The 23,503-nt window shown below is 39.1% G+C and overlaps 1 protein-coding gene and 3 non-coding genes across 6 annotated transcripts; 3 read left to right on the forward strand and 1 right to left on the reverse strand.

Moving 5' to 3' along the window:
• Window positions 1-563: 563 nt before the first annotated feature.
• TRNAW-CCA (transfer RNA tryptophan (anticodon CCA)) lies at window positions 564-635 on the reverse strand. Its single transcript has one exon. It is a non-coding gene; the product is annotated as a tRNA-Trp (tRNA).
• Window positions 636-961: 326 nt separating this feature from the next.
• Window positions 962-1,033, forward strand: TRNAW-CCA (transfer RNA tryptophan (anticodon CCA)). Its single transcript has one exon. It is a non-coding gene; the product is annotated as a tRNA-Trp (tRNA).
• Window positions 1,034-2,109: 1,076 nt separating this feature from the next.
• On the forward strand, window positions 2,110-2,181 carry TRNAW-CCA (transfer RNA tryptophan (anticodon CCA)). Its single transcript has one exon. It is a non-coding gene; the product is annotated as a tRNA-Trp (tRNA).
• Window positions 2,182-3,765: 1,584 nt separating this feature from the next.
• Window positions 3,766-23,409, forward strand: LOC123770704 (receptor-type tyrosine-protein phosphatase H). Of its 3 annotated transcripts, none has more exons than XM_069305836.1 (12): window positions 3,766-3,985; window positions 5,833-5,911; window positions 6,348-6,605; window positions 8,062-8,334; window positions 9,940-10,194; window positions 12,563-12,823; window positions 15,094-15,354; window positions 17,558-17,751; window positions 18,306-18,467; window positions 20,022-20,106; window positions 20,375-20,535; window positions 22,044-23,409. In XM_069305836.1, exons 1-11 carry the CDS (start codon window positions 3,905-3,907, stop codon window positions 20,476-20,478), a joined length of 2,013 nt encoding a protein of 670 aa, XP_069161937.1. In that variant the 5' UTR covers window positions 3,766-3,904; the 3' UTR covers window positions 20,479-20,535; window positions 22,044-23,409. The 3 variants fall into 3 exon arrangements, with proteins under 3 accessions (XP_069161937.1, XP_069161939.1, XP_069161938.1); XM_069305837.1 differs by having other exon boundaries at window positions 3,768-3,985; window positions 5,833-5,848; XM_069305838.1 differs by lacking the exon at window positions 8,062-8,334 and having other exon boundaries at window positions 3,767-3,985.
• Window positions 23,410-23,503: the final 94 nt, after the last annotated feature.

The raw sequence follows: 23,503 nt of genomic DNA on the forward strand, positions 1-23,503 counted from the left end.
TGATCAATCAACTAATGTACAGGTTGCTGAGCCTAGAGTTGATTGTCAGGTGACAATCAACATAATAACCCATTAATATTTTCAGAGTATGTTAGATTGCGAAGCCCAAATTGAAGGTGACTCAGGTGGGTGCTCTCAAGAATATGACTGAGGTTCATCAAGAATGTGACTGAAGTTCGTGTCATCAAGAATGTGTAAAGAACGTTAATCCCATAAACAACGGTAAAACATTTGGTGAAACATGGAAGGAACAATGTTTGCTGACTGATGACTATTCTTTAAAAAAAGAGTGACTTCAGAGCAGCGCTCTTAGTATGATATTACACGTATGTCAAAAACAAAAATACACAAAACAGCTACACAACTATTTGTAAAAACTTATTATTTACCAATTACATCCCTATTAAACGACTATGTATGAAGTATAAGTTAAAAGAACATGTAAACTATCGAATTAGCTACGTTTAACGTGCCTAAAGGGAAGTGAAGACATTGCTAAGATTCTCTAAACATGTCAGGGGTAAAACTTACAATGATTTCATTTTTGAACGAAAAGGTATATGTGACCTCGGAGTGACTCGAACACCCAGCCTTCTGATCTGGAGTCAGACGCGCTACCATTGCGCCACGAGGCCGCACATGATAGTGAAGATTCACTATCACTTTGCATACGATCAAAGTTCTGTTTCACTTTGGAGATTAAGTAGTAGTCTATCACTCAATTTTGTTTACAAAAAAACAAAATAGTAGCACAGTTTTAACGCCTTTATATCCCGAACTGTAACCAATGTTATCCTGGGCCGCCTGATATGTTATCAAGATGTTACTATCACTTATAGTGAAGGTTGAAGAATGTTGTACACGACTGTTGACTCGTAACTGTAATAAAAGTGAACCTTCACCATCACGGCTTCATGACACACTCAGGGACTGTGTAACTATAGTGAGCCTTCACTATCACGACCTCGTGGCGCAATGGTAGCGCGTCTGACTCCAGATCAGAAGGCTGGGTGTTCGAGTCACTCCGAGGTCATGAATGTTTTCACTAGATTTGAACATTTCTTTGATGTTTATCACTTTAAACACTCGCTTGTTTTGGAGAGTAGATTGACGTAGAAGCCGTTTTGGATTATTATTTATGTGTATTACAATTTGATGATTCAATTGTTTAAAAATAGAAACTAAATAATACGGTTTTTCAATTACTTTTTTACGTACATTTGATGCGATATACATCTATACGTATTAAATTTAATGTGTTTGCCGGTTACCTTGAGGTTGGATGCCTGATGCTTGGGGCTAGTCCCACACATGAAGCATCTGGGTGTATGGGAGTGTCTCAGGACACTCTGGGGTCGAGCTCCAGTTCCCCACTTGTAGAAACACCAGCATCTAATTTCTCCTTCAACGTCCTCCCATGCAATATTACCATGGTCAAGTCTGAAAAATAGGTTGTGATTTCCGTAGACTAATTTCGCTTTAGTAGCCAATTTTTTTTAGCCATTGAGCCACGAGGCCGTGATGGTGAGGGTTCACTATAGTTACACAGTGCCTGAGTGTGTCACGAAGCCATGATGGTGAAGGTTCACTATACTTACACAGTGCCTGAGTGTGTCACGAAGCCATGATGGTGAAGGTTCACTATACTTACACAGTGCCTGAGTGTGTCACGAAGCCATGATGGTGAAGGTTCACTATACTTACACAGTGCCTGAGTGTGTCACGAAGCCGTGATGGTGAAGGCTCACTATAGTTACACAGTGCCTGAGTGTGTCACGAAGCCGTGGTGGTGAAGGCTCACTATAGTTACACAGTCCCTGAGTGTATCGTGAGACCGTGATGGTGAAGGTTCACTTTTATTACAGTTACGAATCAACAGTCGTGTACAACATTCTTCAACCTTCACTATAAGTGATATTAACATCTTGATAACATATCAGGCGCCCCAGAATAACATTGGTTACAGTTCGTGATATAAAGGCGTTAAAACTGTGCTACTATTTTGTTTTTTTGTAAACAAAATTGAGTGATAGACTACTACTTAATCTCCAAAATGAAACAGAACTTTGATCGTATGCAAAGTGATAGTGAATCTTCACTATCACGTGCGGCCTCGTGGCGCAATGGTAGCGCGTCTGACTCCAGATCAGAAGGCTGGGTGTTCGAGTCACTCCGAGGTCACATATACCTTTTCGTTCAAAAATGAAATCATTGTAAGTTTTACCCCTGACATGTTTAGTTTCTTCACTTCTCTTTAGGCACTTTAAACGATGCTAATTCGATAGTTTACATGTTCTTTTAACTTATACTTCATACATAGTCGTTTAATAGGGATGTAATTGGGAAATAATAAGTTTTTACAAATAGTTGTGTAGCTGTTTTGTGTATTTTTTTGACATACGTGTAATATCATACTAAGAATGTTGCTCTGAAGTCTCTTTTTTTTTTAAAGAATAGTCATCAGTCAGCAAACATTGTTCCTTCCATGTTTCACCAAATGTTTTACCGTTGTTTATGGGATTAACGTTCTTTACACATTCTTGATGACATGAACTTCAGTCATATTCTTGATGAACCTCAGTCATATTCTTGAGGGCATGAACTTCAGTCATATTCTTGAGAGCACCCACCTGAGTCACCTTCAATTTGGGCTTCGCAATCTAACCTACCCTGAAAATATTAATGGGTTATTATGTTGACTGGCACTTGCCAATCAACTCTATAGAACGATCAATCACATTCAATCTTTATTAAATGAATGTACTTTCATTATATTTCCATCATACTTTGACTAGAGCAAAATATCTTGTAAAACGGAATAAAACTAGACAAGGAGTCAAATAATATCGAGTGAATAATGAAGTGATAATAAAATAGTCCAATAATTTGTGTAGTGTTTAAAGTATATAAAGAGTTCTCGGTGTAAAAATTAATGGTGAAAGTCAGGCTGTAACTCTTCGTAAGGGGCCAGAAATGGGTTGTAATTAGGACACGTCTCAGAAAGAGAATGTAAAAATAGCGAGAAGTCGAGGCTGTTGTGGAACGTTTCAGACAACGACCTGAGTTTCCAGACATCAGCCACTCGTTCGTTAAAATTCTCTCTCTCTCTCTCTCTCTCTCTCTCTCTCTCTCTCTCTCTCTCTCTCTCTCTCTCTCTCTCTCTCTCTCTCTCTCTCTCTCTCTCTCTCTCTCTCTCTCACACATCTGTAAAATTATTAATTTTGTATCGTTAATCAATTTTTTTAGCATAAAGCAATCACTTTTTATGTTGAGAGCATTTGTATTATTCTCAAGACAACAGTAAGCAATGTTTCGTGGAATGAATTGAGGACTTGACTCACGGCTTGGCCAGGTAAGGTATTTTCTAGCTATCGACTTGATAATGGTCCAGGACGGACCGAAACGTCGTCGACTCTTCAATTTCTAGTGTGTGGTTTGGTCAACAATCTTCAGCCACGTTATTGTGACTTATCATCTGCATCCTGATAAGGTAGTGTCCCCACTAACCACCTGCAGTTAATGTGTTCTGTGCCCGTGCTATGCTCCTGAGGGTATGATGCTGGGGTATAATCATGCCCCCTCGTTTGGTCAGGTGAGCCCCGTGGGGTAATCTGGGTACAATAAAATTTATAACATTCATGGCGAATAAATGATTTAGTTATGATGGCGCAATAATGCAATGTTTTATCAGATAACTGCAGCGGCGATATCGGTAATGAAGTAGCCAAGACAAGTTGGGCCAAAGGCACGCAGAGTCGATTTCCTGATAGTGTGATTTGCTATCTGGCGAAACGCTTGATGTCAGCCACCAAGCTTAGTGTATTGCCCACCAGGAGACACATTTGCCGTCAGCCACCTAGCTGAGTGCGAGTGGCTGCCAACAGACAATCATCATCCGGCCAAGATGAGTGCAAGAAAGTGGTTGTCAGTGATGCTGCTAGTTGTGGGGCCGTTGACGTTAACTACAGCTCAACTACAGCCTCAGGTACTGGACTGATAATGTAGCTATTTAACTCACTGAGTTTTGTGAACCATTCTAACAAGGAATTATAGAGGAAGCAGACGATGATAACTCGTGGTTTAAGAGAATTATAATCTATAACAGTAGGATTAATTACAATTGGAGAGTTTAGAAATAAGATGAATATAGAACATTTTGGATGCTGAACTATCGATATAACAAGAACGAACAGGTTATAATATATAACTAAAATAACAGTGAACACGAATATTTGTTCTATTTTTCATTGTAAATGCATCAGTGTGTATGTTCAGAATTAGTGAAAGTTAAAATATAGCTGTGACTAATACAAAGTGCTCTTACGATCCCTTGAACAGCAGAACTGAGAAAGATGTTTGAAGGAGGAGGAGGAGATTAGCGCGTAGATAAGGAAAACTGAACACTGATTACGATCCTTCTCATCTTACTACCTCACAATCTTTCTCCACCTCTCCAATACTTTTTCTCCCTTTAACCTTATTCACCTCTCTCTCTCTCTCTCTCTCTCTCTCTCTCTCTCTCTCTCTCTCTCTCTCTCTCTCTCCTCTCTCTCTCTCTCTCTCTCTCTCTCTCTTCTTTACCTCTTTTCTCTCATCTCATTACCCCTCCCTACAACTTCATACTTCTTCCTGTTTTCCCGTCCCAATATCTTTGACTTTCACTACCTCTACCCCCCTCATCTAAGTCTTCCACCATCTTCTTTTTCCCCATTCATCTTTTCCTGTTCTCTCTCCATCCCATAAACCTCTTTTATACTTCCACCTCTCTCGATTCCTATCCTCCACAACTCCTTCAGCCTTACCTCTATTCCTGTGCACTGTTGCAAATTACCTTTCCTCTCTTCTTTAAATTTTCTTCCTTCCAGTCTGTAGTTCCAGTTTCCATCCTCAATCTTTAGCTGGAGCCACATATCAACCTCTTATCAAATCACTGCCTCTCAAACTATTGTCTGACCCTCGACCCCTTTGATTTGTAGACCCTATCTGTGTCTTGACATTCTGCTGTTTCTGGTCCCTCTCTGCGTCTCAGCCTCACTCTACCTTTTGGCCTCTTTCTCTAAGCCCTGTGGATTTTTCTTTGTCAAAACCCAAGAAATACAGGAACTAATCTGGAATTTCAGTTCCGGTCTTGGTTTGGAAAAAGACAAGCTAATAGTCTGAGAGAAAATGTCATATCGCCTCTACTACAATATCCCACACAACCAAATTGCTCGTGTAGTCATCAGGGAATGTACATAGACTTCACTAGTCTCATGCACGATGGCCTAATCCATACGTTAACAATATCCCAGCATAAAACTGACCAGTGCCCAGCAGACGACGAATTGAAATAATTTTTCTTTACAAATAATAATATCTTTTTTCTATAATAATACTTTACAATAATTTTGTCCAAAAAAATTATCTATCATTTTTACCCTATACGTACCACAGGGCTCCTATCACACCCGAGTACTGTTGAACATATATGTAAATAACCTCCTCTCTTGTACTAACCTACCTGCACAAGCCCCCATACTTCTGTATTACTAACATACACAAACTAACAACGGCAGTTCTCATCCTCTTGGCTTCCCCGTCTCCCACATGATATTCATTTTCCATTTCCCTACTTCCTCTATTTATACCCCCTTTCTCCCTCCTCCTCCCCCCATTCCTACCCATAACCAGGCCCCTCGGCCATAAACAAATACGACACATAATGTGTTATTACTTTAATGTCGTAGATATTTGCAATACGAATTTTTCGAAATAATATAAATTTGTTAAAAATTGCACATTTTGAGGCAATATAACTAATTTTCACTATAACACTTAATTCTTGCTTTCCAGGATGACGAATATAAGGGTAACTGGAGATATCAACTGGTAAAGTGTTATAAGTTGCCTTATATTGGTAGCGAAGAAACAGGTACGATATGGAGAGCTGATGATAGAGAGTTAGAGATAATAGGAATAATCCAGGATATAATTTAAAAATAGTGATTCAGTCACGTTATATAGTAATGCTGAATGCTCGTGAACGTGACTTTGGCACACTGTAACTTGGCACTGTTTTCCTTTTACATTAAACCCTACCCGGTCATGTTGGGCTCGTACCTAACAGTCATTACTGGATAAAATGGGGTGAACCAAGCCCCAAACATTTGACCTACAACCTTGGGTAGACAAGAGGACAGACAGACGATTTATTTTATAAAAATAGATAGTCCCTACAAGATAATTGCATTTTAAATATTTATACATGAAAATCTTCCTAATTTAAAAAAATTAACAAATCTAGTTCTCTCTCTTTTCTAATTTCTTCAACATACCAGTTAGATTTAAAGCTTTTAATATTGTTCTAGTTTCTCTGAACTTGAGTTTGTCGGCGGGGACGGAGGACATCTCAGCCCGTTGGAACGAGGTGCCGGAGGCCAGCAGCTACAGCATCACCTGGACTCCGGAGGACAACGGTGGGACGGCCACTGTCAACGGAAGTAGCAACACTCAATACAGTATCAAAGGCCTCAAGGCGTGTACTGACTACACCGTCACTGTCCAGGCCATTAATGAGACCGACGCCGGTGATTCTGAAAATGCAAATGCAACCACGAAAGCAAAAGGTAGATTTATTGCTTTTTTCCTGATTTTTTTCCAAAATGCAGAAATAATTTCATGCAATTTGTCAAGTTTTTTAAATCAATTTTGGAGGATATATTACGTTGAAAGTTGCAAGGTATATGATGATATCATTTTTGATATATTAAAATGATTTTGAATAATTGCCAGTGTTCGCTTGAGAGTTAGATTATTTATGTTTAGAACATGAACAAATTCCAATGTTTATCGCCTTTTTAAGAAAGCATCGACATATATATACACTGTATTATCATGGGACAGAATTATATTCCAGAGAATTTAATATATTACTCTGAACAGGAGAAAGAAAGATTAGTGTCAACAATTCAGTTTTATAAACGTGTCTTTGATAGACATAAAACTAGACAATGCACATATTTAAATAATTAATTATACGGAAAAACAGAAATTAATGCATATGGACTTTCGTTAATAAAAGATTCAAGCTTGATATCAGATTAAAAATATCAAATGAAAGCCGCCTTGACCTTTGTAGTGTGAGAAGTGCTCAAGTGTTAATGTAAAACCCACGTAATAAATATCACAAATTTACTTCAAAATAAAAAGAAAGAAATAAAACAACACATCACTGACGAGGCTTTTCTGTTACACAATAGCCAAATAGACACACGAGGCTTTTCTGTTACACAATAGCCAAATAGACACACGAGGCTTTTCTGTTACACAATAGCCAAATAGACACACGAGGCTTGGCTGTTACACAATAGCCAAATAGACACACGAGGCTTGGCTGTTACACAATAGCCAAATAGACACACGAGGCTTGGCTGTTACACAATAGCCAAATAGACACATAAAAGTTACGTTAATCAGTTTACACCATGAGAACAGCTTGGGGCTGGCGACATATGTACACTTGCAACACCACCGAGGGAGCCGGTCGGCCGAGCGGACAGCACGCTGGACTTGTGATCCTGTGGTCCTGGGTTCGATCCCAGGCGCCGGCGAGAAACAATGGGCAGAGTTTCTTTCACCCTATGCCCCTGTTACCTAGCAGTAAAATAGGTACCTGGGTGTTAGTCAGCTGTCACGGGCTGCTTCCTGGGGGTGGAGGCCTGGTCGAGGACCAGGCCGCGGGGACACTAAAAAGCCCCGAAATCATCTCAAGATAACCTCAAGATAACCTCAAGATAACCACAATCTGGGCACAAAACAGCTGGGAAGCAGAAACGTGGCAGCTTGCAATGTTTTTTCCTGGAGCAGCTGAGAGAGATTGTTTTGTCTGTGCAAGTCAGGGGTATTTAACAACAAGAAAACATCCATCTTGCTTCTATCAACCCAACTTGATTAACCATTGTCTATAATGAGAAAAATCCACAGAAGCCGTGATGAGGATTCGAACCTATGCGCTTGTGTATTCCTTGACACGCTCTTAACAACGTAATTGTATATTGTCCCTAATGTTATATATCCCGCCAGATTCCCTAGCGGTCAAGAACTTGACAGTGGTCAATGATGTAAATAACATGACAGTGCTCCTGGCAAGTTGGACACAGGCTTCGAAACCCGGCAACTGTGATGTGTATTACAAAATATCGTGGAGTGACGGTATCAACGCGAAGACTGACGAAGTGCCTGAGATAAGTAACTACACCATCGTTGATTTGACCCCGTGCACACGCTACGTGGTGGGGGTGACGACCAGAACGTCTGAGAACTACGCTGTTTGGCAGTACCAGAATGCTACTATGTGTAAGTATTGTGCAGTGTTGATGGATGTGACGTCATGACATTAAATTGGAAGCATATGAGCATTTTTTTGAGAATTTGTACACAAACACACACACACACACACACACACAAGGATTAAAACAGAAGAGGACTGTTTGAGGCTTCAAGAAGACCTAGACAAGCTAAAGTCGAACAAGGTCGAACAAATGGTTGTTAGAGTTTAAACCAACCAAATGTAATGTAATGAACATAGGTGTAGGGAGCAGGAGGCCAGATACAAGGTATCATCTGGGAGAGGAAATTCTTCAGGAATCAGAGAAAGAAAAAGACTTGGGAGTTGATATCACGCCAGACCTGTCTCCTGCAGCACATATCAAGAGGATAACATCAACGGCATATGCCAGGCTAGCCAACATACGAACGGCATTCAGAAACTTGTGTAAAAAATCATTCAGAACTTTGTATACCACATATGTCAGGCCAATCCTGGAGTATGCAGCCCCAGCATGGAGTCCATATCTAGTCAAGGATAAGACTAAACTGGAAAAGGTTCAAAGGTTTGCCACCAGACTAGTACCCGAGCTGAGAGGTATGAGCTACGAGGAGATACTACGGGAATTAAACCTCACTTCGCTGGAAGACAGAAGAGTTAGGGGGGGACATGATAACCACATTCAGGATTCTGAAGGGAATTGATAGGGTAGATAAAGACAGGCTATTTAACACAAGGGGCACACGCACAAGGGGACACAGGTGGAAACTGAGTGCCCAAATGAGCCACAGAGATATTAGAAAGAACTTTTTTAGTGTCAGAGTGGTTGATAAATGGAATGCACTAGGAAGTGATGTGGTGGAGGCTGACTCCATACACAGTTTCAAGTGTAGATATGATAGAGCCCAATAGGCTCAGGAATCTGTACACCTGTTGATTGACGGTTGAGAGGCGGGACCAAAGAGCCAGAGCTCAACCCCCGCAAGCACAACTAGGTGAGTACACACACACACACACACACACACACACACACACACACACACACACACACACACACACACACACACACACACACACACACACACACGCAAACACATGTTCACCTGTAGAATACACGAAAATCCAATCACTCATGTGTACATCCCAAAACGTTCATAAACTCACATAAGCACTGACTCTAGGCTAACTTAACGAAGATGTTCTTGAAATGTCTTTAGCAGCTCATCCTTCTTCTTATGAACATCAAAATACTCGCATCACTCATCTCCTCCTGTCTGTCACTCACAACTTTGTCCATCATTACAGCGTTCTGTACTCGTTATCAGCGTGATTGTGACCGGGTTCTCCCACACACAACCCTGTCACAATCACATCCTCTCTATCTCTCCCACACAACTGGCAGACCAGAATCATCTTCCAGTCACATGTATACATCACAAAACATTAAAATACCACTAGTATACTTTGGTAAATTTTTTAATATATCCCTGTGTTCCATATAAATATTTTCTACTCAAACATTTGTGGCTGTTTTTGTTCCAGTTTCCTACAAGCCAAAACAATAATCTAGTATCTTGATTTTTTTTTCCTTTACCGGTATAAACTCGACAATTCCTCACTAAATGCTGTTACAGGCTCGCTGAACTTGAGTTTGAGTGCGGACCTGGATGAGATCTGGGTGTCTTGGAGTCCGTTCCCGAACGCCACTTCCTATATCATCACCTGGAGCCCTGAGGACAACGGTGGGGCGGCCTGTGCCGGCAACGTCGACTCCAATTATACCATTTCAAGCCTTGAGATGTGCACTTGGTACACCGTCACTGTCCAGGCGTGGGATCAAGATAGCCATGTCTTATGTTCCAACAGTGATAGCATCAGGACGGATGAAGGTAATCTTTTGTTTGTTTTCAGAAGTTCATGGTGTTCACTTCATAATTCTCCAGAAGAATAACGTATTAAGCAAGTGCAATTTCCTGACTTAAAAGTTTTATTCATGCTTTAATTTGCTTAAGAAAGCATTTACGTTGTGTTTGTGATCTCTTTCATTTCGACTGGAATTATTTTTACGAATTAATGTTCCTAACCACGACGAAATATATTACAAAACCTGGGAACCACTAAATCCACGGGAAGTTTAGAGACTCCGACTGAGGCCAGTCCAAGTTTTCCAAATATCCCTTCCCCATTAGTATTTCCCCACTCAAATTTATCCTAAAATTAGGGGAACCTGAATGTCACTTGACATACATATATATATATATATATATATATATATATATATATATATATATATATATATATATATATATATATATATATATATATATATATATATATATATCTAAGATATATATATATATATGCTTTGAAGAAGCTTTGCCCTATATATATATATATATATATATATATATATATATATATATATATATATATATATATATATATATCTAAAATATATATATATATATATATGCTTTGAAGAAGCTTTGCCCTTTTCAGATTACTTTGGTAAAATAGGGTTCTTAAATACATAGATATCTTCTCTGGCTGGTTAGCTTCTCATTTGACATTTCTATATCTTGGTTATGGTGAATTCGAGAAGTATTCGAAACGACATGGATTTTAATTAAAAGTAAAGAAGATTTTAATTAAATAAGATGTTTTGTCACGTCAATCGTCCTCCTGTTCATCTTGAAATATGTATATTTATATGATATTCTGATTTTCGCAATTATGTTTTGCCAATTTTATCACACAAATAATAGTTATTTGTGTATATGATCCAAGTGTTACATGAACAGCACCAATTAAAATTTCATTTACGTACTCTTTCCGAATGACTCACAGAATATATACGCAATGAGATGCACTCTCTTCCCTGTATGTACACGCTGTGTACTTTTGTTTCAGTCAATGTTCAAGACTAAAGTAGACATTTTTCCTTGACAGAAAAATATTGCGGTAGTGTTGATAACCCTCGTGCGAACGTCAGTCTTTGAAATCTGCTCCAGATTATTGCTTGTTACTGCCAGGTGTCTCTCGATAAACCACCCATTTGGCAGGACCAGACCCTAATAATCTAACTACTAAATAGATTAAACAAGGAATAACTGCAACGTATGATCTAAGACATAACCAAGATAGTCGTGGCTGTAACCGAACTGATACAGCTTCACATGCTATCAGAATAATAGTGGAATGAATGGGTCCTGGTTAATGGGGAAGATCGCGCCATAAACACTATATGAATTACTTCAGTAACCCATTGACAAAGGAATATTATATAAAGAATTTCACTCTCCAGACTTATTTCACTGAGAGTATCATTACTCCACAATATTACACAATTATACTATAGGAACCAATGACTGCCGGATATCTTAACGCCCCCAACAAAGAAATGTACAACTTATAACTGAAACTGATCAATTATAAAGTAGCATTCAGAGCAACACAACCTCCGCTATTACGGGCTATTCATGCCCGTGCCACCTCATGGATGGCTTAATCTTCATTAACCAATCAATCAACACAACCTCTCCGAGTGCCTCACTTTCTCTCCCTGCACTCTCTCCACACCATCTGGCACCTCCACACCACAATACTTCCACATCTATCCTGACCCCATACACACACACACTCCAGACTCTTCACGACGGGCCAATATTAATCTTACTACACCTTATCACTGATGCTGAACACCCTAATGCAGTCAATTATTCATTCATTTATTACTAACCAATTTTAGTGAACTGAAGATCACAATGTTCAGGTGAACACGGACCGAATGTGTCACCCCGACTCACACGTATAGATATATCCGCCTTTCCAACACAATATACTCAGTAAAACAATTTCCTAATATGACAAATAATACACAACGTGCAATGATAATATGCAAATAAACTGAAAAAATGCAATATTTAAATATGATAATTTAAGATATACACACAATTTACATACATCTATATCCAGCAGTATAACAAATTAATGCACTACTCCACGGTAAAACAATATATTATAGTATACAATGTAATATTTCCATCATTATAGCATAAACAAGTAATACATGAGCGAAATTTAAGGATATACGTAATCTGGCTGAGCGGCGAGACATTATTTCAAGTTACAGATGTGTTAGTACTCGTTCGTAACCTTCAAAAAATCCAGAACTCAAACGATTGTTTAATTATCCATAATATTTTCCTCTCAACATGCGTACTAGAGCTCTAAGACCTTTTCTAAACAACGTTTCAGATTTGTTGCAGTTGAGTTTATCGGCGGGGACGGAGGATATCTCAGCCCGTTGGAACGAGGTGCCGGAGGCCAGCAGCTACAGCATCACCTGGACTCCGGAGGACAACGGTGGGACGGCCACTGTCAACGGCAGTAGCAACTCTCAATATAGTATCAAAGGCCTCAAGGCGTGTACTAACTACTCCGTCACTGTCCAGGCTATGAAAGAAACTGGCAATGTTGGGTGTTCAGAGACCAACACAAGAATCACGAATATCAAAGGTAAGAATTATCTGGCATAGCTCTCATAACTATGCTATTAATGAATGTCAGTATTATGTTTATTCTGCAAGCTCTAACACAATGTTATAAATTAAATAATATAATCAGTAAGAGTCATGGAAGAATATATTCCACAAGTGTTGGAGATGCAAGGTCTTCTTTGAGCCTTGTTACTCAGCTAAGTAGTGTGGGTCTTAACATGATTATTATAGTTTACCGAAGTAAGAGGCAAACAGATATCAAGACCTCAAAGATAACACTTCCTTCTCATCTTTATATAAAAATCTATAAGAGAAAATTAAAAATATCTTTATCAGGATAAATTGTTTTAGATAAATCAAACGCTGAATTTAACAATTTACGTTGATATACAGATAGATTTAATGGTAGCAATCCTTGTGGTAACATTTTCATTTAACTTATAGGTCAGATTTTTATAATCAATACATAATAAAACTGAAGAAAGCGAGAGTAACAGTGAATCATACGATCTATTATATATATAATTAATTTTTTCTGTGATTTACCGAATTGATCTCGACTATCCTGCGTCCCCCCCCCCCCCCCATCCATCCTGCTTTCCCATCCATCACAAGTCCACTTCGGGCTCGCCATAGCCCCTGTTACTTGTAACTTTCGTTCCCATTAACTGTATCTAAAACAACAACAACAACAAAAAGTCATCCATCTTGCTTCACTCAACCCAACTTGAATCACCATTGTTGATAATGAAAAAAAAAAACTGGAGCTATATGAGGATTCTAACCTATGCGTTGGGTATTCTTTGACACACGCTCTAGACAGCGGTACTCTGTATTGTCCCTAATGTTATATATCGTGTTAATACATACATATAAACACATCACAAACAATAAACATATTACTAAACATTCTGAGAGATAAACATATACATTTCCTAAGTAATTATTTCAAATGTATTTTGACATATATGAATGAGTTTAGGTGGATATAAATCGGAACTGCCTTGCATCATGGGCCAATAGGTCTTCTGTAGTTAATTATTGTGTGTTCATATATGATTGAGTTTGGTACCAGGGTTGCTGTGGAACAGTTTACCAGGTAAGTCAATTAGCCTGTAAGGTTGGAGGACATATGATCCCTACCTGTGAAGTTATGGATTTGGGGAACTATTTTGGCTCAACTCTGTAGCAGCATATTATAAAAAGTTCTGCAATTTCCCTGAATAGAAAAAAATAAGTGAATTTGGAAGTGTGATCGTATATAATACATTGTTAATATTAGATTATATAATTATACTTGATTCTAATTATTGTTTTCATATTATATAAGTGAAGATTTCAATGTCACATGAATAATGGGCTGATCGGTCTCTATGTAATCTATATGGCATGTATTGGCTTGATGAGAAACAAATAGTAAGCTAAGATGTCTATGCTCGGTTAAAATGGTTACCATGTGCCTTGGTAACACCACAAATAGTGATCTGACTGAACACTGCAATTACAGATCTAAAATAATTGTAGATGTGTGGGGGTGGATATGCTCCTCTATAACCAGATTCTAGATAACACAAGATGTAGCAATAAATGGATATGAAAAGGGAAATATTGATAATGTATAAAGTATATTAAAGCAAAAATAATGATGTGAAATGGATATGTTCAAATACTAGTTCAGAAACGGGGTTGTGATTTGTGGAACAGATTACCTGATATAATGAAAGGATTACCTGATTTAAGCATAGCATGGAGATATTTTATATGAATAAGTTTGGGTGCTGCTAAGAACATGTTCTTTAATTCTTAAAGGTGAGATGACTGGCTTGAACACATATGGAATATTCGTGTTAATTATTGGGTTAAATAGTAATGGTATTATATAATGGGTTATATTAATGTCTAATTGCTAATAGCAAGACGAAAAAATGTTTGGGGGCCATTATGTGGAGCAGTAACAATATTTGGTACCATTAAGCAATCTTTGATTAGACACTGAAATATATCTGTAGACAGATGAGTGCAGTCAAAAAAAGCCAAGGGACCTCAGAAACTTTGTTGACAAAAGCCAGCCACTGTGACCTCGAAACAAAAATTGCCGGCCAATACCCGTGCACTGATTAAAGCAAAACGCACGGTCATTGGCTTCATTTGCCCTACTTGGGGTGTACATGTCAACGATATCAGGCATAACCTGCAACAAGTCCGAACTAAAATAAATACCCAATTACATATTATCTTTATCTGTAACATTCCTATTAGAACTAAATCCTTTTCTAAATAATGTTTTAGAGTTGCTGGACTTGAGTTTGTCCGCGGGAACGGAAAGCATCACAGCCCATTGGAATGAGGTGCCGGACGCCAGCTTCTACACCATCACCTGGACTCAGGTGGACAACAATGGGACAGACATTGTCGACGTTGTAAACAGTACGATATATACTATCGAAGGTCTCATGCCGTGTACGGTCTACAGAGTCACTGTCCAGGCAATGAATGATGCCCGTAATGTAGGGTGTTTGGATACCGTCAAGAGTCGCACGAAAACCAATGGTGAGAATTATAACTATTCTATTGGGGGTGAATATCAGAAGTATATTTATTCTATAAGCTGTAACAATGCTATCAATTTAATAATGTACAAAATAAGTAAGAGTGGTAGTAGAAAATCCTCAAGTGATCAGGGAAATCTGAAATTGTCTTTAAATACCTTACTAACAAGGCCAAGTAGTATTCTGTCTATAAGGAATAATATATATTTCTCGAACTTAGTAGATAGAACCGTAAAACTTGGTCAAGTAAACTAGGTGTGATATGCCTAAGAGGTAGAGCGATTTCCGTCAATTTAATTTCTTTCCTAGTTGATTCTTTGCTAACAATATTAATAAATTATATTAGAAACATGAAATTACTGATTTGGTTAGGTTAAGTATGGATAGGTTAGGTTAGGTTTGGTCAAAGTGCAATGTTCTGACTCGAAAAAAAAACCCATCATGTATAATGCAACTGAAAACTTCATTCCATAAGATAATTTGGGACAAATTTAATTGTACACATGTTAAAGCAAACACTGGTAGACACAGCAGACAAACACTTCTTGAAGTAACATTATATCGAACCAACAGGAGTAAGAGAAGACCATCAGCGACCCGAAGTTTCCCAAAATGAACATGAGGTTGTGACGATAGAATATGAGACGCCCTCCAAGGGGCTGGCAATCATGCCCCTAGGGTCTAGTAACCTCACCCCCAGGGGCTAGCAATCTGGCCCCTAGGGACTAGCAACCACTTAAATATCCTGCTTGATTACATAATGGAGCAAAACAAGTTGGCAAGATCAAGTTGGTCCATTGGGGAAGATGAGGGACTTTGTAAATGAAGTCCAAATAGGGAGATAATATCGGATTTGATGACAGCAAAAGAGAGCACAAAATTATCTAAGTAAACCAATATTTCAACGGACAATGTAGAGAAACAAACGAAAGTTCCCCAAAAGCCTAAAAACAACAACTACAGAACTAGGAACAGAGGACAATATAGATGCACTGAAAGTTGAAGGATTTCCATACACAGAAGTCAGAAGGAAAGTTGAGGCAATTTGCAAACAGCATTGCAGCGAAAGCAAAGCACTAACCAACACTATTAACACGATTCTATAACCCAATAAGAAAAACAAAAGTAGGAGACCTTGTGATCAGAATTAAGGTACAAGAGGGAAGAATTCTCACAGCAAACAAGGTGTGTGAGGAACTTGACTAAAAAGATAAAAATAAAATATTCATTTTTCATATTATATATATATATATATATATATATATATATGTCGTACCTAATAGCCAGAACGCACTTCTAAGCCTACTATTCAAGGCCCGATTTGCCTAATAAGCCAAGTTTTCATGAATTAATGTTTTTTCGTCTACCTAACCTACCTAACCTAACCTAACCTAGCTTTTTTTGGCTACCTAACCTAACCTTACCTATAAATATAGGTTAGGTTAGGTTAGGTAGGGTTGGTTAGGTTCGGTCATATATCTACGTTAATTCTAAACCCAATAAAAAAAAATTGACCTCATACATAGAGAAAAGGGTTGCTTTATCATTTCATAAGAAAAAAATTATAGTAAATATATTAATTCAGGAAAACTTGGCTTATTAGGCAAATCGGGCCTTGAATAGTAGGCTGAGAAGTGAGTTCTGGCTACTAGGTACGACATATATATATATATATATATATATATATATATATATATATATATATATATATATATATATATATATATATTTATATATATATATATAAAACTTGATTTTATTGTTTGACGCGGTTCTGACCCGCAATACATACGGCTGAGCAAATTAGCAATAAACTGGTTTCTTAAACTGCCAATACATACTTGGTTCATTTTGGAAGGCGGGAAGTCCTCTAAGTGATTCAGAATATTTACATGCAAATCAACACTAGTATTTATTTACTATAAATATATATTTACACTAATTACACAGCTTGTTCGAGCCAATGATAAATATTCCCTAACCCTAAATCTGACACCTGGACTGGCTGTTACAGCAACGGCCTCATTTCTTGTAGGTCAGCGTTCGATTCCTACTGGTCCAAGTGTTTGGGCACCATTTCTTCACTCCGTCCTCATAGCCTAACAATTATCCAGTCCTTGCATCTCTCCCATGGGCTGTACAGGCTTATTTCTTCCCCATAATACTTCCCTTTGTAAATACTAATCACATGTTTCCCTTCACAGCTCCAGAATCTTTTAGAGCTGAAAGTATTAAAACGAAGAAGGTTACCTTGTCTTGGAGTGACGCCAACACGGAGTGCCAGGCACTGGGGTACCAGCTCTCGTACGGCACTACAGTGGTCAATGTGTCCGCCAACACTCACCAGTATACTGTGACGGGCCTCAACGCTAAGAAGTCATACAGCTTTTCTCTGAAGGTATGCACTGTATAGCTGAGGGCGTGTACAGTATAGCTGAGAGTGTGTACTCTTAAGTTGAAGGCGTGTGCTGCAGAGCTGATGGCAAATGTTTTCAGTTACTCAAAAATTATTTGGGCAAATTTTCTGGTACGAAATTTATTTTTCATTGTTCAGATGCTGTTGTAGATGTGGGTAATATATTTGCTTAATACATTACGTTTGTTTAAGAGTATCAAGTATGTTTAGGGATCTCTGCTATCAAACAACTGGGATTTATTTTTACTTACTATATCATTGTTCATGAACTTCATTTCTCTGTGACGATCAATACATTCAGCCGTGATGTACTGTATGTGTCAGAGAGAGAGAGAGAGAGAGGGAGAGAGAGAGAGGGAGAGAGAGAGAGAGAGAGAGAGAGAGAGAGAGAGAGAGAGAGAGAGAGAGAGAGAGAGAGAGAGAGAGAGAGAGAGAGAGAGAGAGGGAGAGAGGTGGAAGAGGAGAGTCATGAAATAAGCTTTTAATTTAAGCTTTACAAGGTGTAGGACGTGACCTAACCCCACCACCCTCACCAGACTGTCACCAACTCTGGGGAGAGTGAGAACGTCTCCCTGACAATAAGTACCAAGGTGGACGGCGTAGCTATCGGCGTCGGGGTCTCGGTCGGGGTCCTGGTGGTGGTGGTGGCTGCTGTACTTGGATACATCTACAGAGATAAGCTGAGGTGCTCCCGAGAGGTAAGTAGGAAGGGCCAATACCTGGTAACACTGCAACAATTTTATTAATCTTGTGGTTTGCATTTTTATAATTTCATAGGCCTCTAGAGCAGTAGTTTCCAAATTTTTTTTTACTGTGCCTTTTTTTCTAATACTCAAAAACCCTACGACTCTCTGCCACAATTTTGTAATTTAAAACAAATGGCCTAATTAGTATACTCACATTTGCTATATCTTGATGATTCGGATAAAACATGTAAAATGGACATCATTCCCCTCAAGCCAAGCTTTGACTGTTGTCTTGGCCGGCTTGGGGAAAGCCTTTAAGGTACCTGACAACTGTCAAATCGCTGTCTAGAGCTGTGTCAATGTGTCACGGTTCTTGATAACGAGTAGGCGACCTTCTAGTATGCCTCAAGACATCTTTCCAAATCAAAGGTCAAAGAAATGTTTGATGAAAATTTCAGACATTTTCCTAAACACTGGAGGCATGTGCAGTTAGAAAATTAGACTCACAGACCAACGTTGATTAGTCTGTTAGTTAGTGTTGATATTAACAACTCTCTCGAAGATGATGGTTCTTAAGCCCAACTCCAACCCAATCGGTTGTTAAAATTCCTAACGAGCCGGTCTAAAGGTTCCATTATATCCCGCACACACACACACACACACACACACACACACACACACACACACACACACACACACACACACACACACACACACGAGCCTGTATACCACTTATGTAAGACCAATCCTGGAGTATGCAGCTCCAGCCTGGAGTCCATACCTAGTTAAACACAAGACAAAGTTAGAGAAGATTCAGCGGTATGCCACCAGGCTCGTCCCGGAACTGAGAGGATTGAGCTACGAGGAAAGGCTAAAGGAGCTGAACCTCACATCCCTGGAAAACAGAAGAGTAAGGGGAGACATGATAACCACCTACAAAATTCTCAGGGGAATTGACAGGGTGGACAAAGACAAACTCTTCAGCACGGGTGGGACACGAACAAGGGGACACAGGTGGAAACTTAGTACCCAGATGAGCCACAGAGACGTTAGAAAGAATTTTTTCAGTGTCAGAGTAGTTAATAAATGGAATGCACTAGGAAGTGATGTGGTGGAGGCTGACTCCATACACAGTTTCAAATGTAGGTATGATAGAGCCCAGTAGGCTCAGGAATCTGTACACCAGTTGATTGACAGTTGAGAGGCGGGACCAAAGAGCCAAAGCTCAACCCCCGCAAGCACAATTAGGTGAGTACAATTAGGTGAGTACACTGGTGTACAGGAATCTGAACTACTGAGGTATCGTCATCTTAAGTGACACATATGTTATATATAAAAATTTGTGGTAAACACAGTGGTATATTCACCCTTACAGGCTAGATATCTATCTTCGAGAAATTGCACATATTCTTGATATATATATATATATATATATATATATATATATATATATATATATATATATATATATATATATATACATATATATATATATATATATATATATATATATATATATATATATATATATATATATATATATATATATATATTTTCACTCGGCAGGGCTCGAAGGAATTCGATCACAGGACGCATCTGAATCTTGAACCCATCGCCGCTTCCACATCCAGAGGTGTCGAGAACGACTACCGTAAGTCCTCTATAGCGTATGTGTGTGTGTGTGTGTGCGTATGTGTGTGAGTGTGTGCGTGTGTGTGTGTGTATGTGTGTGTGTGAGTGTGTGTGTGTGTGTGTGTGTGTGTGTGTGTGTGTGTGTGTGTGTGTGTGTGTGTGTGTGTGTGTGTGTGTGTGTGCGCGCGGGCATGCAAGAATTAGAATGTCAACGTATAATCAAACGTGATTAAAGATCCTGCATCATCATTTTAAAGATGTTCACACGAACAATCATTTCCTTTCAGCATATTACAAACACAAAAAAGGCACTGTGATGGTGTTGAAGGACATGATCTGCGAGAACCCGGACGAGGACTCTGAAGAAGAGATATATACGAAATTCGACTAGGAAGGATCGGCGTCTCTACAATGTCTTGTAATGGCTACAATGACTAAGCTGATCAAGGTCACCAACTACTCCCTCATTCTGACTAAACTAACCTTGTCTCCAAAGTTTACAACACACCTTGGTAACCTACCCGGACACTATCCGCTTGCATAGTCACCCTAGCCCCCCATCCAGGGACCAGATTCACGAAAGAACTTACGCAAGCACTTACGAACGTGTACATCTTTCCTCAATCTTTGACGGCTTTGGTTACATTTATTTAACAGTTTACAAGCATGAAAACTTGCCAATCAACTGTTGTTATTGTTATAAACAGCCTCCTGGTGCTTCGGAGCTCATTAACTGTTTAATAATTGTAAACAAAGCCGCCAAATATTGAGAAAAGATGTACAGGTTCGTTAGTGCTTGCGTAACTGCTTTCGTGAATCTGACCCCTGGATATCTGTCCGGCTTGTAATACTATCATTTCCCCTACACCCAGCTTTCCAGCCTATTCCAACTATCCCAAGTTTCATGGGAACCAACCCACCCTGGCTTTTGCCATATTAAATACTCAAAATAAAAATATTCATAAATAAATAGACTAAGGGGTTAAAGCACTCTGTAACGTACAATAGCATTATCTCTGAAGCAAATGAACAAATATGATTTATTTGGTACTTGTATATGATATAAATAATATTTTATTTTACAATTTTATCATTTTTATAAATAATAAATAAATAAATATTTTAACATGCATACATGACCTGGTAAACACACACACACACACACACACACACACACACACACACACACACACACACACACACACACACACACACACACACACACACATAAACACAAGCCTTAAATGAATCACAATTTACTCTCAAGGCATATATTAATAATAAATGTTAAATTAATAAAAACAGCGTTTAATACTATCTCCAGTTTAAGTGAACCTTTCTCCTGATCTTCCCACAATTCAAACACTTAAGGTATTATGAATCAATAACTTATCTTCGAAATATTGGCCGAATATTTAATCCACCATCTGCATTCCTGTTTATGATCGATAAATGCTTTTTGCATGACTCAGAATCTATTGCGTTCGAACCTTTCTCAAAAAAAAGATTTTCTCACTTCCATGCACTCGGACCGGTCGACGGCCTTGCTCCTTAAAGAGTCGGAGTTCGATTCCCAATGGCCCAAGTGGTTGAGGATCGTTCCTTCACCCTGTCTTCATAACCCAGTTCCGTGTCCCCATATCTCCTGCCAGGGCGATGTAGTTACACTGTCCTAGCGTTTATCGTGATAATTACCTTACCTTCCTAATTTTCGATTCCTTCCCTTCATAATAAACTTTGTACCCCATCCCCCAACCCAAGCTATAACACTTCGAGTTTAATGTTAGTATTTAACTTACACAGATGGAATTAAATTCTCACGGGATACATTTATAAACGTTTGTTTATTGTTTTTGGGTTAGACTCAAGTGTCTAGCTTCCCGCCTCAAACAGATAAACATTTTTTTTTAACTATTTGAGGTATATGGTACACTAACGACTTCGTTTTTCTTGCAGGTCGGCGTTCGATGCGTGACTCTCAAGGTGGTGGGCCGCCGCTCCTTAACCCACTGTTCCTGTACGAGCTTCTTGTGCTTGTATCCTCGCCAAGTGCTGTGTAGTCACGCTGGTTGAGCTGTGTAGTCAAGGTTCTCATTTCTTACCTGTTATAGATTCGAGAAAATGCAGCCGAAGGAAAGGGATGATTGTTGGCAGGTGTCAGAGAGATGGGTCTGAATTTTTTGTGAATTAGGCTTGGGTATGGGTATTAGGAGTCCCTGTGTCCAGCGGTCAGGTAAGACACCCTGACTGAGACTTTAATTAAACAATTCTAGCAAAGGGAGCCGGAGCCGGTCTTTAAGGAGCCGGTCGGCCGAGCGGACAGCACGCTGTACTTGTGATTCTTTGGTCCCGGGTTCGATCCCAGGCGCCGGCGAGAAACGAAGGGCAGTTTCTTTCACCCTGATGTCCCTGTTACCTAGCAGTATATTGGTACCTGGGAGTTAGTCAGCTGTCACGGGCTGCTTCCCTGGGGGGTGGAGGCCTGGTCGAGGACCGGGCCGCGGGGACACTAAAAAGCCCCGAAATCAACTCAAGATAACCTCAAGATAACCACATTTGGGATGAGGATGTTACATGATTGATGCCTTGCAAAAACTGTTCCCAGTGCTGGTTATACACCTGTTCCTTTAGCTCTCTAAACTCTCGGCTGGCTTTAAGAAATATGTTGAGGGTGTCAGCTGTTGTATGTGTTTTATACTGCTCAGCTAAGATGAGAACTCCGTCATGCAGGGGCTTAAGGTGTGAGACAGTGAACCACCTCTGTTCCTTCCTCACTGTCTTGGGTCTTGTGGATTTTACAATATTGCCATAAAAATCGGTAACTTCAGTGATCAGGTCCTCATATAATGCATTGACGGTAGTAAAACAGTAAGTGTTATAACATTCAGAAATGCGGAATTTGAGGTACATGTGTAAATTTTTAGGGATATTGATTATTTTTTTTTAACTTAAGGATTTGACATTATTGATGGAGTATGAACTGAATATGGCAAAATGATCACTAACTAATTCATGAACAATTGATCCTCTGACAGCATTATCGATGAGATTGTGACCAATGACATATTCAAATTTGCCACCCTTGAGTTGTGTGACGTTAGATGAGTCAAAGTTGAATACGGACATGTTTTTGTCTCTAAGATATTTAACAAAATCCTTACCATTTCTATTTGTTTTGGTGTCACCCAGGCTAGTGTGTCTAGCATTAAAATCACCCATGACAATAGTTTGAGAGCTGCTGGTGGTTGTTGGAAGAGAAGCTTCCACCATTTGATCGCACCTTACATATACATTAACTTAGTTAATAAAGTCGCTCGACAGACTAATGTTTCATATTAGGCCCCACCTTGGTCCTAACCTTTATGGTTTCCTTCCTGAAAAAAGTACACAAGCTTGCTTTGCTGAATATTTTATTG

The sequence above is a fragment of the Procambarus clarkii genome, chromosome 56, assembly GCF_040958095.1.
Source record: "Procambarus clarkii isolate CNS0578487 chromosome 56, FALCON_Pclarkii_2.0, whole genome shotgun sequence".
NCBI lineage: Eukaryota > Metazoa > Arthropoda > Malacostraca > Decapoda > Cambaridae > Procambarus > Procambarus clarkii.

Excerpts from the sequence above, each read along its gene's own strand:
- LOC123770704 (XM_069305836.1), top strand. The coding sequence starts at position 3,905 with ATGAGTGCAAGAAAGTGGTTGTCAGTGATGCTGCTAGTTGTGGGGCCG. Across the intron at positions 3,986-5,832 it reads CAGCTCAACTACAGCCTCAG|GATGACGAATATAAGGGTAA; the intron begins GTACTGGACTGA and ends CTTGCTTTCCAG. Across the intron at positions 20,107-20,374 it reads AGGTGTCGAGAACGACTACC|CATATTACAAACACAAAAAA; the intron begins GTAAGTCCTCTA and ends ATTTCCTTTCAG.